The 16,039-nt window shown below is 51.0% G+C and overlaps 1 protein-coding gene across 2 annotated transcripts in view; it reads left to right on the forward strand.

The window, feature by feature from the left end:
- The first annotated feature begins 13,816 nt into the window (after positions 1-13,816).
- LOC144104904 (uncharacterized) overlaps positions 13,817-16,039 on the forward strand; it is a 29,089-nt gene continuing 26,866 nt past the window's right edge. Inside the window, exon 1 of one of the 2 annotated variants that reach the window (XM_077638139.1) lies at positions 13,817-14,081. In XM_077638139.1, coding sequence (XP_077494265.1) covers positions 13,971-14,081 — 111 coding nt within the window. In that variant the 5' untranslated portion in view covers positions 13,817-13,970. The remainder of the gene's footprint in view (positions 14,082-16,039) is intronic. The other variant, XM_077638140.1, reaches the window with a different exon arrangement.

Below are 16,039 nucleotides of genomic sequence, written 5' to 3' on the forward strand. Positions count from 1 at the left end.
ATGCCTTGCAATTCATGTCGTGTGTGATTCAGTAAGGCAATGTCATCAGCGAATAGCAGATTATTTAGGTATTCTTTATTAACTCTTTTTCCCAACTGCTCCCAGTTCAGGCCTTGGAATACGTCCTGTAGACAGGCGGTAAATAGCACTGGCGAGATCGTATCCCTTGCCTGACGCTGATTGCTGACTTTATGGAGGACTATGGTAGCTGTGCAGTTGCTATAGATATCTTCCAGTATTTTCCAGAGGAAGAAATGGGCTTGGATAGGGCATGTGATGTGAAGGGAAGACAACCGCTGATCCTTAAGGGTAACGGAATGGATTCCAAGAGAAGGCAAGCGTAGCAGGGGACGGCAGAAGGTTAGGTGGGCGGATAAGATTAGGAATTTCGCAGGCATAGCGTGGGCGCAGCTGACAAAGGATCGGGTTAATTGGAGAGACATGGGAGAGGCCTTTGCCCTGCAGAGGGTGTAGTCAGGCTGATATGTGGTCCAACACTTGACCTTTGACTTTGACCTTTCGATTCACCGGGCAGTAGAATAGGCCGCAACGTTCATTGGGTGACCAACCTCTCGTGATGAACCATTAACTGCCGCCTGCCAGGGTGGCTGGGCAGGTGCGCTGCCTATCCAATGTGCGAAACGCACTCCACGTTACAGACGCCAAGCCGCATCTGCTTGCCCTATACAACACAGCTTTCGCTCTCTAACCAGGTTTTCCAGTAGTTAAACTGTAGCTAATTTTTAGTGCCTAAGCGCTTTCAGCTGCACCCCCCCCCCTCCCCCCGAGTATCAGTGGCATGTCTTGCGTATGTCTGCGAAGCCTCTGAATAGCAAGTGTAACTGGAACTGAGTCAGTGGACACCTCCATCTCCTGTGAGTAGTTAGCGGCGTCCTCACAAACTGAGGTAGTTGTGCGCCTTTCCTTTTCTCAAAGGCAGGGAAGGTTTCGACTGCTGGTTTTGAGGAAAAGGCCCGTAGCTAGGTCAGAGCTAGAGGACACCTCAATCGTGCTTTGAGGTTCATGGTGTGGTGTCCACCTGCAAAAACCGTGCTAAGCCGATAGCCATTTTTTTTTTTGGTTCAAGCTCTTCAGATAAAAGGATAAATTCTCCACTTCATCTTATTTCTAATCTGTGAACTAACGAATAGGCAGGAGAAGTGTGCCACACGTGATCTACTTTTTTTTAAATTTCTTTCTCTATGGTTGGAAAATTGGTTTTTGAGAAAAGGAAATGGCGCAGTAATTGTTTTATGCCCGGAGAGGGGGGGGGGGGGGTGCTCAGTGGTTAGAGCGCTCGACTACTGAGCCGGATCGAGTTCCCTTGGTTCGAACCCGGCCGCGGCGGCCGAGCTTCGTTGGAGGCGAAACGCGAAGGCGCCCGTGTGCTGTGAGAGAGAAAAACTTTATTGAGCAGAGAAATTCGGGTCTCCCAGGCCCCTGGGTCCCCGCACGACCTCACCACACTCAAAAGTTGATGCCTAAAAGGTCCGTGACGCTGGCAGCGCGGCTGGCGACGATTTTTGGTCTTGCCGGATCCATGGAGCGTAGTGAGGTCTCCCAGTCCTCCCATGTTTGGATTGGCACCGGCCCGCCGGGTGGAGGCGATCGAAGCCGGACAGGCCAGGAGGATACGGGTCAGGTTTGCCTTCTGTGCATTGCACAGAGGGCAGGAAGGTGGGATGGGTCGGTAGTGGGAGAGGGGGCATAGGTATTGTCCGCGTTTGCAGACGGCGCCAAAGGTGTTGCTCCCTGGTTGTGAGGGAGGCGCCGGGGGTGGGTATATTTGCCTTTCAGCACAAGCATTCGCAACGAGTTCAGCGAAGGTGCACGCACGCTCCTTTGAGAAACCCCCCCATAAGGTCCGCCTGTGCCCGGTTTCTAGACCCTCGGGCTAAAGAATCGGCGGCGCCTCATTGCCAGGGTTTCAAGCAGTACTGGCATTGACCTCAAGAAGGCCTTCGATAATGTCAAGCACGAGGCCATCCTAAAAGCCATGGTAGACCTAGATGTTGGCCAGCGAACTTACAATTACATAAGGGGTTTAATGCAAAACCTTAAGGCAAGCATGTGCGCAGACAACCTTTGTACATGCCGCTACACACTAGCGAACATAGGCACCCCAAGGCTCCGTGCTGTCACCTTTCCTTTTTAACGCAGTACTTATTCCGCTTGCGCGGAAGTCGCAGCACATTCCCTATCTTGACCATACCTTGTACGCGGATGATATCACCCTGTAGTCAGACGCCCAAATCGAAGACAGAATACAAACAGCCGCAACGGTAATACAGGGAGAGGTCAATATAAGGTATATAGGCCTCACCTGCTCACACTAAAAGTCGGAACTTTTCTTGATCCCGCCCCAGGCCAAAACGTACCACACTCCCATCAGAATCTGCGTACAGGGAGGTACCACAGGTGCGAACCATTCGCATCCTGGGCCTCTACCTCCAACAAGATAAGAAAAATACTGAAACCATCAAACAGTTAAGCTAGAGCAGGCTAGCAGCCACAACGCAGCTAATACGTAGTCACTGGGAAAGCTCACGGACTAAGGGAAGCGCGCGCGCGATACTCTGCGACTAGCCTACACTATGAGTAGAGTATACTGTATTCTACCCAATATATTGTAACAGTTGTTACACTGAAAAGGAACTGCAGCGGCTGAACGAGGGCACCAGAGAATTGTTGTTATTGTTGTTGACCTCACACACCGAGAAAACGGACCTACACTTCAGCGTCGTCTACTTCTAGAGGCTGCGATCTCTTTCTTCTACTTCCAATCCTCGTGTCACTGCCCCCTCTTCAGGAGCATCGCCCCGATGCGGTGTTACCGTCAGACCGAATATCGGGGAGAAAAAGTGTTCGAGAGGTACACCACGAGTCTGACATCACGGAATATGACTACATGCAGCCGGAAAGTCACTCGGGGGGTCGCTCGTAGTACGGCTTCATTCGCACCACATGCACAACGTCGCTGCGCTTGCCGTTGTGCGATGAACGAGCTGGCGAGGCTGGTGCAACTTCGTACGTTACGTCGCTGAGGCGGCGGACAACAAGGTAAGGGCCGAAGTAGCGGCGCAGTAACTTTTCGGACAGCCCGCGACGACGAACGGGCGTCCAAACCCACACATAGTCGCCTGGGTGGTAGGTAACGTAGCAGCGTCCAAGGTTGTAGCGGTCAGCATCGATCTGCTGCTGACGGTGAATGCGGTGTCTGGCCAGTTGCCGTGCTTCTTCTGCGCGCTGAACATAGGTGGCGACGTCGACAACAAGTTCACTCTCACTGTCAGGGAGGTCCACGGGTAGCATAGCATCGAGGGGGGTGGTAACCTGTCGACCGAAGACTAATTCGAACGGAGTGAACTGCGTCGTCTCTTGCTGCGCGGTATTATACGCGAATGTTGCGTATGAGAGAATTTCCTCCCATGTCTTGTGCTCGATATCAATATACATGGAAAGCATGTCGGTCAAGGTCCTGTTGAGGCGTTCTACCAAGCCATTTGTCTGTGGGTGGTAGGTTGTTGTACGTCTATGGCTGGTGTGCGTGAGCTTGAGTACAGCCTGAGTGAAGCGGGCCGTAAATGCAGCTCCACGGTCAGTAATGATAGCTGCAGGAGCGCCATGACGCAGGACGATGTTGTGGACGAAGAAGTCGGCGACTTCAGCAGCAGTACCGTTTGCAAGTGACGTGGTCTCAGCGTATCGGGTCAAATAATCTGTCACTACCGCAATCCACCGGTTTCCTCTGGTCGACTTCGGAAAAGGGCCGAGGAGGTCTATGCCAATCTGCTGAAAAGGGGTCTTTGGTGGTGCTATGGGCTCCAGAAAGCCGGCTGGCTTCAGAGGAGGAGATTTGCGCCGTTGGCAATCCCGGCATGTTGTTACGTATCTACGCACGGATGGGAGTAAATTGGGCCAGTAATACTTAAGCCGAATCTTTGCCAGTGTGCGACTAACCCCCAAGTAGCCGGCGGATGGTTCATCATGACAAGCGCTTAAGATTTCGGAGCGTAACTTGGATGGCACAACAATCAGAAACGTCTCTTTGTTGCTGTCAAAGTTGCGCTTGTAGAGGACTCCACGCCGCAGAATGAAGGTCTGTAGTCCACGGCGAAACACACGAGGTACATGAGAATTCAAACACTCCAGATACTTAACGAGTGGCGCCAACTCAGAATCTGCTCGTTGAAGCTGCGCCATAAGGGAGATGCTAATGGCCCAAAGAACAGGGCAATCTTCGGGGATGTCTTGCGTAGCCGGTTCCACGGGCGGTCGTGATAAACAGTCCGCGTCCTGGTGCTGCCGACCCGATTTATAGACGACCGTAACGTCGTACTCCTGTAAACGGAGGCTCCATCTGGCCAACCGGCCAGAAGGGTCTTGAATGCTGGCCAGCCAGCATAGCGAGTGATGATCGCTGACAACACGAAACGGTCGGCCGTAGATGTAAGGTGGAAACTTACTCAGAGCCCAGATGACGGCAAGGCACTCTTTTTCGGTCGTCGAATAGTTCCGTTCCGATCGAGAAAGTGCGGCTCGCGTAGGCGATTACTCGCTCTGCGCCGTCCTGCCACTGTACGAGGATCGCTCCGAGGCCGACATTGCTAGCGTCAGTGTGGACATCAGTCTCTGCATTCTCGTCAAAATAAGCTAGTATTGGTGGACTTTGAAGGCGGCAGCGGAGTTCCTCGAAGGCTGCGTCTTGGGCACTTCCCTTTACGAAGGTTGTGTCATCTCGAGTCAAGGCAGCCAATGGCTCAGCTAGGCGAGAGAAATCTTTAACAAAGCGGCGGTAATACGAGCAGAGGACCAAAAAACGTCGGAGGGCCTTCTTGTCGGTTGGGCGTGGTAAACTGGAGACGGCGGAAGTCTTGTCGGGGTCTGGAAGAACACCTTGTGCGCTGACATGTCCTAAGAAACGGAGCTCCTCGAAGGCGAAATGGCATTTCTCTGGCTTGATCGTTAGTTGTGCAGACTGAAGAGCTTGAAGGACAATGCGCAATCGCTGCAAGTGTTGTTCGAAGCTAGACGAAAAGATGACCACGTCGTCCAGGTACACAAGGCACGTCTGCCACTTCAAACCAGCTAAAACAGTGTCCATCATGCGTTGAAATGTGGCCGGAGCGGAGCAAAGTCCAAACGGGAGCACCTTAAATTCGTACAGACCGTCGGGTGTCACGAAAGCCGTTTTCTCGCGGTCTCGCTCGTCCACCTCGATCTGCCAATATCCGCTTTTCAGATCTAAGGAAGAGAAGAACCTGGCGTCCCGGAGTCGGTCAAGGGTATCATCGATCCTCGGGAGTGGGTATACGTCCTTTTTGGTAACATTATTCAGTTTCCTGTAATCAACACAGAATCGCAACGTGTTGTCTTTCTTTTTCACCAGGACCACCGGCGACGCCCACGGACTTGTTTACGGTTGTATAACGTCGTCTGCAAGAATTTCATCGACTTGCGTCCTAATAGCTTCGCGCTCTTTAGGCGAAACGCGGTATGGACGCTGACAAACTGGTGGCGTGGCCGAATCGGTGGCAATGCGATGCTTGCTACCGGCGTACGTCCGACCTTGGAGCTCGCCGCGAAGCAATCTTTAAAATCAAGTAGCAGCGACGACAGAAGGTTCTTCTGATGAGGTGACAACTCCGGGTTGATTTTAACCTTCTGAAGGGCGTTACTTGGTGCGGCATCGTCGTGAAGATTCACCTGTACGGGGCACAGATTCGGCAACCTATCCACGTCGTCGAGGAAGGCGACGGCCGTTCCCTTGGCGAGGTGCTGAATTTCGTTCGTGAAATTCGTCAGAAAAACTGTCGCACAGCCGTCATTCAGTTCAACAAGACCGCGCGCGATAGCCACACCCTTCTCGAGCAACAGCGAAGGGTGACTGTCCGCAATACCTTCGTAGTCGTGAAACGAGTCGTTCCTCACTAACACCAGCACACTGGACCGTGGTGGCAGCATTACGTCGTCCTCGACTATACGCAGAGCGTTGACTCCTGGGCCTTCTGTGTTACTGTGCGCCACGGCTTGCTTCGTCGAAAATGTGACTCGCGCCTCGTGTAGATCGATCACAGCACCGTTTGCCTGTAGAAAGTCGAGGCCCAGGATCAAATCTCTCGAACACTCGCTCAACACGACGAATTCACCCACGTAGACGAAACCGCGGATGCCGACTCGGGCTGTGCACCTTCCGGCCGGGCTAATGAGGTGACCTCCAGCCGTGCGAATGCTAGGGCCCAACCATGGTGTCAAAACTTTGCTCAGTTCCTGGGCGAGGGTGTGGCTCATCACGGAATAGTCAGGCCCAGTATCAAGTAAAGCGATGGTGTCAGTTCCGTCAATCGTCACACGCAAATCAGAAGTAGCGCGTCGGATGCTGTCGCTACCCTGCCCCGGTGAGGAATCAGCGTATCGGTATATCGGCGGCGGAGGATCTTCAGTTTTCCCGACAGCAGCGGCCTTGCCTCCGGAGACCGCTGGAATTAGTTTTCCCGGAGTGGACTGGGAGAACGCCGCTCAGGGTAGCCGGCGTCTCGGCGAGGGCTTGGGGAACGGTAACACAGCGGAGATGACGACCTAGGATCGTAGCGACCGTATGTCCCAGGCCTCTGACGGGCCGACAGATGAGCTTCAATTTCGAATGGTCGTTCGCCATTCCGGGGGCAAGGGTCGTCGGGCGCGAAACCACGCAGACCCACTCGGCGGTACGGGCAGGCCCTGTAAAGATGTCCCGCCTCACCACAGTGGTAGCAAAGGGGCCGCCGGTCCGGTGCACGCCACACTTCACACTTCCGTGGCCGCTGATAAGCTGGGCGAGCAGGCACACGGGAAAGACCAGACTGCTGCGCTGCGTGAGTCGCGGTATTCACGTCGTAGCCTGGCGTTGGGGCCCGGCAGAGGACAGATGCATAGGTTGGTCTGACCTCAGTCTGTCTTGGGATCTCAGACAGTTGTTGCTGCTGTGCTGCTAGGCGCACCTCGTCCCGGACGACTTCAGACAGCGATGTAACAGACGGTGCGCTGGGAGGCAGCTGGAGGGCTTGTAATTCCTCTCTGACGATCGACCTGATTAGGTCCCGTAAAACGGCCGCATCACTCCCTAGCGGCATCGAAGAAACAGCGGGCCCAAGCGTGCTTACATCCCGATTGTATTGCCGGGCTCGTTGCAGGAGCGTCGTCTCCATGGTAGTCGCTTCCGTGAGGAATTCGGCAACAGTATGCGGTGGACTGCGCACATGACCGGCGAAAAGTTCCTGCTTGACCCCGCGCATGAGGTGGCGAAGCTTCGTCTCCTCCGCCATGGATGGGTCAGCACGCTTGAAGAGGCGCGTCATGTCCTCTACATACATGCGGACGCTTTCGTTAGTCCGCTGGTTACGGGAGCGAAGCGCAGCTTCAGCTTTCTCCCGGCGGTCTGCGTTGGGGAATGTAGCTATGAGATTTTGGCGAAATGTCTCCCAGGTGGACAGGTTGCTCTCGTGGTTCTCGTACCATGTCCTAGCGGAGTCCTGGAGTGCAAAATACACATTATGGAGCTTACGGTCGTCGCTCCAACCGTTGTAGCGGGCGACCCGCTCGAAGATGTCCAGCCAGTCTTCCGCATCTTCGTACACGTCGCCGTGAAAAGATGGCAGTGTTCGCGGCGTGTGGTAGAGGATGGGCGCCGGGAACCTACTGTCTGTGGCCATTTCCGGTGGGACCGTCGGTCGATGATGCGTCTTCCTCGTCGGGTTGTCAAGAGGCCCGAACTCAGGTGTCTCACCGCGGAGGCGGCGGCTTGGGCGCTGATGGACCGGTGTGAGTGCCGTCTTTATCTCGTAGGCGTACGCAGGTCGGGAAGCGTACCCAGCACTGCTCCAACAGATGTGTAACAGTTGTTACACTGAAAAGGAACTGCAGCGGCTGAACGAGGGCACCAGAGAAAACGGACCTACACTTGTTGTTGTTGTTGTTGACCTCACACAATAGCACATACCCAAGAGGGGGATTGGCCATAACCAGGCGGTGACTATTTAAATGACCAGTTGCATGTGGCAAGCATGGGATGACCTACCAAAATTTGGATCGCACAGTTTCCGTAGCCGAGGTGGTTGCAGGAGGTTAGGGGGGTCATACAAACTAAAATTTAGGCAAAGAAGGGGCAGGGATTACTATAAGTGGTTGTAAAAACCGAAATACAGAAGCTGATAATGGGATGGGCAGGACGAAAGTTCATGCTGGTAGACGTTTTGATTCTAGGAGATAATTTTGAACGGCAAAGCAAACATTCCCATTGGTATGGCCAAGCATAGAAGCGCCAAGAGACAGAACAACCGCAGAAGACAGGCGCAAACTGAGATTCTGTATTGGAACTTCTAATAGTCGCCTCCTAATCGATGAGTAGCGACGGCAAAAAAGAATAAAGTGCTCTATTGTTTCCGGCTCCGCACAATACAGACACAATGGGGAGATCGCCAGACCAGGCCTGTATAGGTAAAAATTTAGTTGCGGCACCCGGCAACGAAGCCTCGTGAAGGAAACTTCAAGATTGCGCGATCGCCAGGCTGAGCTTCTCCATGGGAACAGTAGGTGCTGGAAGTCGTCCAAGGAAGTAAGCGCTGATGCGCCCAATTCGTTCATTACAGTGTACCGTCGAAAGCGTGCCGCCGTGATGTAAGCAGTTGTTGGAAGCGGGTCAACAATCGGTCCACTCAGGGCTGCCTTCGCTAAAGCATCAGCTGATCCATTTAATAGAAGACCCCTGTGCCCAGGAACTACACTTCAGCGTCGTCTACTTCTAGAGGCTGCGATCTCTTTCTTCTTCTACTTCCAATCCTCGTGTCAATATAGCTCAAACTCAATGGAATCGAAACCCAAACAAACTCTATAATCAGACAAGCTACTAAAGCAGCGCTCTGCCTGCCTAAAACCACCAACAACGAACGCAGAGTTAAGTGTGCATAACACCATACAACAATTAACCGAAGCGCATTTACAAGCCCAATATCTGCGCCTAGCCAGCACCCCTACCGGCAGGCATATATTCTCTAAGCTCCAAATTCGCATCCCCGCACTCCCTAAAAGCTATTCCTATCTATTCCATGCCATGGATCTTACGATTACTTCGAATTTTTTTTTAAACAAACCATTTTGTCTGCCCAGCTATGTCTTAGAGCTTGTTTTACTTGTTGCTATCTATCCTAAATATGACGTTCACGTGGTTTTAATTGTTTGTAATAAAGTTTTGGTTTTAAGAACAAGATGCGATGCAGTGCAAAAGGTAACTGCTATGCATTTGACAAATAGAGGAAGCCCTCAAGTTTAGTAAAGAAAACTTTTGAAGCGCGTGTTCTCCTATCGTTGCCTTAGGTGATTTCAGCGCTCAGTGACGATTTCCTCTTTCTGGGCAATTTTTTTATTAGGCAAGACATTCTAACGCACCGCCGGAAAGCAGTTCGGGCCACAGTAACCGTTTGCCAAAACTGGCTTAGGAAGTGTCCACTTGGTCTAAAGAAATGAAATAGAAACCGCAAGGTGAAATTGGCTCTTGTTTCAATCGCGTAGGTTACGTGATTTTACTTAAGTTTAAGGACAGCAGTGTAGTCACAAATGACCACGAAATATGACTGCGCTGAGCCAACATGTTTTGAAAAGTGGTGGTCGGACCCACCGCGGAGGCTCAGTGGTTAGGGCGATCGGCTACTGATCCGGAGTTCCCGGGTTCGAACCCGACCGCGGCGGCTGCTGTGCTGTGCGATGTCAATGCACGTTAAAGATCCCCAGGTGGTCGAAATTTTTCCGGAGCCCTCCACTACGGCACCTATTTCTTACTTCTTTCACTCCCTCCTTTATCCCTTCCCTTATGGCGTGGTTCGGATGTCCAACGATATATGAGACAGATACTGCGCCATTTCCTTTCCCCAAAAACCAATTATTATTATTATTAAAGAAATTCGTCAAAGGCTACGCATTTGGTCACCTCCTCATAACGTGCATCCCGATTCCCGACCGAAACCGCGAGCGACGGGAATAAGCCAGGGCAGCGGCCCTTCATGAACGATACGGCGAAGAACAGAACGCCGTGTGGGTAGATGCTGCGTGCGACCAGCACGGAGCCACAGCGGTTGCGTACATCCCACATACCCCTCCAATTATAAAAGAATTACCCCAGGGAACTAACCCAGAGGAAGAAGAAATAGCTATGGGCACCGGGCAGGAAACCAGGGGGCAGCACTCTCGGCGAACAGGCAGCGCCACCGGTGGCCGCCGGAGCAGATGCGTTGGGAGAGTCGCGGCCGCCTGGGTCGGGCGCGCGCCCAGTTTGCGGCGGCCGTCGGCTAGTTTTCGAGATTGTTGCAGCGAGGTGGTGGCGATTTGGCCTAGTTGGAGTGACACAGCGATAAATAAACAGTGCGGGAACATGAAGACACCACACAGAGAGACATGGATGAGCCCTGGCTTTATGCTGGGCGTGTGTCTCCAAGTAGCAAAGCACGAGAAACAGAGCAGACGACACAAGGAGAAGGGTGCCCAACGGCAAGAAGCAACACACAGCAATGGATTGAAGGGAGGGGATAAAAAATACGGTGAAGAAAGAAGTAGAAAAATACATATCAAGATTTGTGGCAGCCCCCACATGTGGTACAACGCGACACAAAGCCAGCCACGAGCAAGTCGATCAAGCGGGACGGCAGGATTGTTGTGAGAGGTGAGGGCGCACTTAGGAAAAAGCTGCGAGAATGAAAAGAAAAAGAACACTGCGAAGGAAGTGGCGGTGGAGAAGGAAGGAAAAGGTACGGAAGGAAAAGAGCAATGAATGGAGGAGGAGCTGAAACGGAGAAAAAATACCAGAAGCTGACGAAAGGCCTGTAAATTCGCGTACGTCGGCCAGCTAGGCTCATAGAAAGCGACATCTCCCTGCCTGTGAGAATAATTGAGATAACTGACGTAGTAGATTGGCAGAATTTTTTTCGAAGGCTTCAATTATCTCTCCGGTGGGTCGGATTCCTCTTCTCCTGATGACAGAAGTTTTAAAAGGACGTACGGCATGTAGCGGTGGTCTCCGCAGCGAATCTCAAGATGACGCCCTTTGATCATTCTCGCCACACTGCACTGGTATGCGCACAGGAGGTGGCTGATCCAGTATACTAGGTTGACCCTTTAATTACAAATGTTCTGATTGGAACATACGAATTAAAATTTTTTATTTGCCTTCAAGATACGCCTTTCTTTAAATGTTTTGTTTTCGCATCTGTATGATGGTTGAGGAAATGATTGCAACTATAAAATTTCGTATTGTTTTATTTAAAGACTGTATTATTATTGGAAAATGGACACATTTTCTTTTAGCCTGTGTCGGAGCCGAGTGTTTGTGGGGCCCTTCCCGGAAAAAAAGTTACAATCGACAAAAGGGAACAAAAGCACTGACAAACACTTGCTGATATCGTGACCAAACCACACGTTAATTGAGCGTTATGTAAAAACTACCTGCGTCGGCGCCCGCCACCAGACGCGTTCTGTGGTTCCTAGGGCACGCCCTTTCGTTCTGTCGGGTAGGCTAAATGGGAACACAAAATACAAGGGCCACATTGCCGAATAGCTCGATTTTTTTTCAGATGGTGAGAAAAATTACGAATGCAGGGGTTTGTGAGTGCCTTCTTTTTCTCTTTTGGGAACAACGTCATGCGGCGAATCCTGACATGATTGCCGCCTCACTGCCCGTCGGGACGAGAGCCATTCACTGTTCCCGTCGCTTCGGATCGTAGAACTTGTTTGGGGACGTCCCTGGGGACTTCCAAAACATTGTCCCTGGGGAGTTCAAGTATGTGCTATTGTAGACTGCTGCGCAGTAATTGATCTGTGACCACAGAATATCCCTAAAGCAACGAGCGAAGGAAGAATAGGACGCGCGCCCGGGCAGTTTTGCTGCATCTGAGCGGCGCGGGCCGGCGAGCGTCTCCCACCCGGTCTGCCCTTTCCGCCGCGAGGGGCGCGCGCACCGTGCAGGAGCTAGGGAGCCTACATGTCGCGCCCCCTCCAGGCGGCAGGCGGCATGTATGTAGGCTCCCTAGCAGGAGCTAGCAGGAGCAGCTCCAGTATATCCACCGCGAGGCGACACCTCCTCTCCCTCTACCCCAGCGGGGCACATCAGGTGGAGCGAGCGTCGACGGCAGCGCCATCTGTTTGAGCGCGGCTGTGGCGTTGCTAGGCAACGGCGGCTCAAGATCGTTCGTTGGCCACGGCATACGGCTGAAGTGCCGGACGAGCCGAAATGGCTCGCTGGCTGGCGTAGTAAAGCTTTCGCTTTAAAACTGCAATGCTAAATTATGCTAGCGGCAGAGCTAGTCTAAACTGCCACCTACCAAATACTGACCCAGAACCTCCTGCAGCACTGAGCTCATCTGTGTGTTCGCGCACTCTTTGGTGTGTGTAGGTATGAGGGTGTCCAGAATATCTGTCGTAATCCGAAGAATGGCATCTTGCGCGGATAGGCCAGATCGGAAACCAATCATAGAGTGTGGGTATTGACTGCTATCTACCATGCGGGTGTGCAGTCTAGCCAGTATGACTTGCTCAAATAATTTGCCTAGGCTTGAGGTAATGGAGATGGGGCGACTGATTTGTTACGTTTAGGTATGAGGATAACCATTCCATGCGTCCACTCCTCTGGCAGCGTGCCGCTCTGCCAATATGCTTGTTGAAGAGATCGGTAAGTTCTTGTAGGGAATGGTCATCTAGGTTCCTGAGGGCATCATTTGCTATCCGATTTTCTCTTGGCGTTGTGTTCCAGAGTCTAGCTATGAAGTGCTGCTCGGACTTCTTCTATTGCTATGTCGCTGTCCAGCTCAATATTTGGGGGCCCGGCGAAATCCGGCAGAGGAGTGAATACCACATACTGAGCCACCGCAGGTCATTAAAAATCCCCAAGTAGTCGAAATTATTCCGCAGCCCTCCGCTACAGAACCTCTTTCTTCTTTCACTTCCTCCCTTCCCTTGCGGCGCGGTTCGGGTGTCCGCCGAGGCGTGAGACAATTGCTGCGCCATTCCCATTCCCCCAAAACGAATTTTATTCCTAAACCAATTTTATTTTTCTCGGCCGGGTTTGAACCCGGGAACTCCGTCTCAGTAGCCGAGCGCGCTCCAACCGCTGGGCCACCGCGGCGGGTCTTCGTGCGTGGTTGAACGCCGGTGTTTTTACGGATATAATGCATTGACTTCCGATGACGCTAATTCTTCTGTTTTAAAGCATCGAATTGTGCGCTGCATCCGGCAATAAATTATACAATTTTTATTTATGTTCCTTTTATCATTTCTTCCAGTACACTACGGGATGAGCGCTGGGCAATCAATAGTTTATGCATAGAGTTCCTTACTATTAATTCTTACTGTTTCTTACTGTTAATAGTAAGAAACTCTATGAGTTTATGTCGTCATTTTGTAGGCTTATTATTGGCGCGATTGCTTCATTGAAGATTGCGGTTAAATGGCTTGTGCTGTAAGTCTTCAGAAGACTGCTGTTAATATCCAGAATACAAAGGAACGGCACCATGAAATACCATACATAATACATAGGGTTTCTAATGTACAGTAAGAAACTCGGCCATAAATGAAAACGTCCCGCACTTCTGCTTCTAGCGCTAGCTTTCGAAAACGAAACTGCAGGCCTTCGCCGGCCATAATTTTCCAACAAAAATTACATATAAGTAAAAAAACACGTAGAAGCAAATTATTATTCAAGAATACAATAAACATGCGAGTATTGATGTGATTTAGGGGCATAAATAAGTTAACCCATCGAAAACTCTAAGCCGATGCTGGTCAGCCGAAGACGTCCGACAAGTCGAGCCATTCTGGTTGATTGGCATCAGCGGCATCGACGTTTTCGTTGTAGGCATTGTTTACATTCTTGTAGCTTGGGTTACCTGTTCGATCTTGCAAGTTTTGCGTCTCTGAATCATCCTGCTGTTGTAAGCTAGAAGGTCAGAGCGATGGCCGAGTTGGTCGATGAGCTGCTTCGCTACGGCCTCTTCCTGGGGGCGATCTTTCAGCTCGTCTGCATCGCCGCCGTTGTGTTCGTGCCTCCGAAAGAAGAGGGCAAGGTGAGTTGGTTGGTGGTGACTTCCGAATGTTGCTCCAGGTATAAGTACTACATCCATTAAAGTGTTCTGAAGCTGGTGTTCCTGGCCGACCTGGTATTAATCATCACCGGCAAAATCGGAACCGAGCGTTTTGTTTACGAGCGCGTTATACTGCTTGAAGCGTTGATCTGGGTGTGCGCTGTAAAGATCATTAGCCTTCGGGAGCGTTTTGAGCATCCTTGCGCTTAGTACAAACCAGAGACTCTAGGGTGTAGCAGTAGCTTTGTCCGTCTCGCGTTGAGTCTGGCGATGCCCGTTTTCCTCCGAGCTTTCTTGCTTACTAACCTGTTATATTTTTTTGTGATCTTGCATATTCATCAATACTGCAGCATTCTTAGGTGCTGCGAACACAAACTGGTCCTTAATGACGACAAAGGAACATCGTTGCGTTGGCCATCGAGTACAGTGCTGTGCGTCGCTGAGACAACTTCGGCGTGTCAGCGCAGGAATAAAAACGTAATCGAAGTATTTTTGTTCTAGTTGTATGTAGACAAGCAAAATTCTCATTGAAGACTTGTTTTGTAGCTTGGAAAGCATATGCCTTTGTTTTCGATCCGTGGCGTGAAAACGTGTTGCTTTTATACTGTGTCAATACTTTTCTTGAGCAATTAAAGAGCTGTTTTATTTGTGGCCTTGAAAGTATGCTGAAGAATATTATGGGTGTGTTCAGGTGAAGTTAGTCGTCAAGGTCTATACCACAAACAATGATGCCAACCTCCGATACAAGAGTGGAAAGTATGTTTTACTGTAAATGGGAAATCTGCTGCAGTGTGAGATTTTTTTGAAGAAGAAAAACCTCTCAATGAAAGCACTGTCACAAGTGGGAGGACCGACCATCTTCAACCCTGGAAGTCCTCCCATCTGGGAGGGCTTATCAGTTTACATGGGACGAGAAAATCTTCACAGGATGTTCGTCTGGTTAGGTTTGAAATAAAAGTTGATAAATACTGACAAAATAACCCCATTGCCAAGCACTGCAAGTAGACTCACCACAAAATTGCTTTTGGAGAACTGAGTGTGCTGGCCATGGAACGTAATTCTTTCAAGAGGCGTCACGTAGAGTCATGGCACATCCGGCTCACAAAGGTGATGGTAAACAGGACTCCGGGAACACTCCCTTCCGCGTACGTTAATGGCCTTCGCCACTTAATAGCAAAGGGAAAGCGAAGTCTGTTCTTTGCTGCTGCTTGCTTGCTTATCAGTCACCCCTGAGGAAAGGATTAAGTTGCTCTCGAAACATTGGGCTTAGAATAAATTATTGGTTGGTGTGAGTGTTTCTCAACTTTTACCTGCGAAGTTTCAAGACATGACACCTGTGCTTGGGAGCTTGGACAGTGATGCGCAGGGGTACACCCAGGAGCTTCGAGGTGCCAGCAGAATTGTGAACTCTCGAATTTATGTTGCTGCGGCACTGGGCATAGCTTGCATGTCTAAACCCTCACAGTAGCAGTGTTCAGCAGGGCACTTTTTTTTACGCAGAAAGGGATTTGTGATGTGGAATGCTGCGAAAGCTGCCTGAAGTGTTCTGGCGTACTTTTAAAGTGCCCTGGGCAATTCTCCAAAAACTCAACCAAAAAAGGAGGTAACCTCAGGTATCCTGATGACCCAGCACTCAACTGGGACCTTATTTATTTGTTTATTTATTAATTAATTTATTCATGCTACCCCTAAAGGCTTTTGCAGGGCGGGCGTTACATTGTTGCAAGCTCTTTAGCGAGCGAGCTTTGGAAGCTTGGGCTCAAAACAGATTGGAGGGGCTGGTCTGGAAAATGAAAGGGAAGTCACCATTTTTGTGATGACGCCAGCTGGGGAGATCTTGCCTCCGCAAGTTATCTGCTTTGGGATAACAGAAAAGTGTTAGGTCAGGGTGAAACCTTCGCAATGTGGGGGGGTTTGTGGCACAGCGGCAACCACTGGAG

Source organism: Amblyomma americanum, chromosome 9 (genome assembly GCF_052857255.1).
Source record: "Amblyomma americanum isolate KBUSLIRL-KWMA chromosome 9, ASM5285725v1, whole genome shotgun sequence".
NCBI classification, from domain to species: domain Eukaryota; kingdom Metazoa; phylum Arthropoda; class Arachnida; order Ixodida; family Ixodidae; genus Amblyomma; species Amblyomma americanum.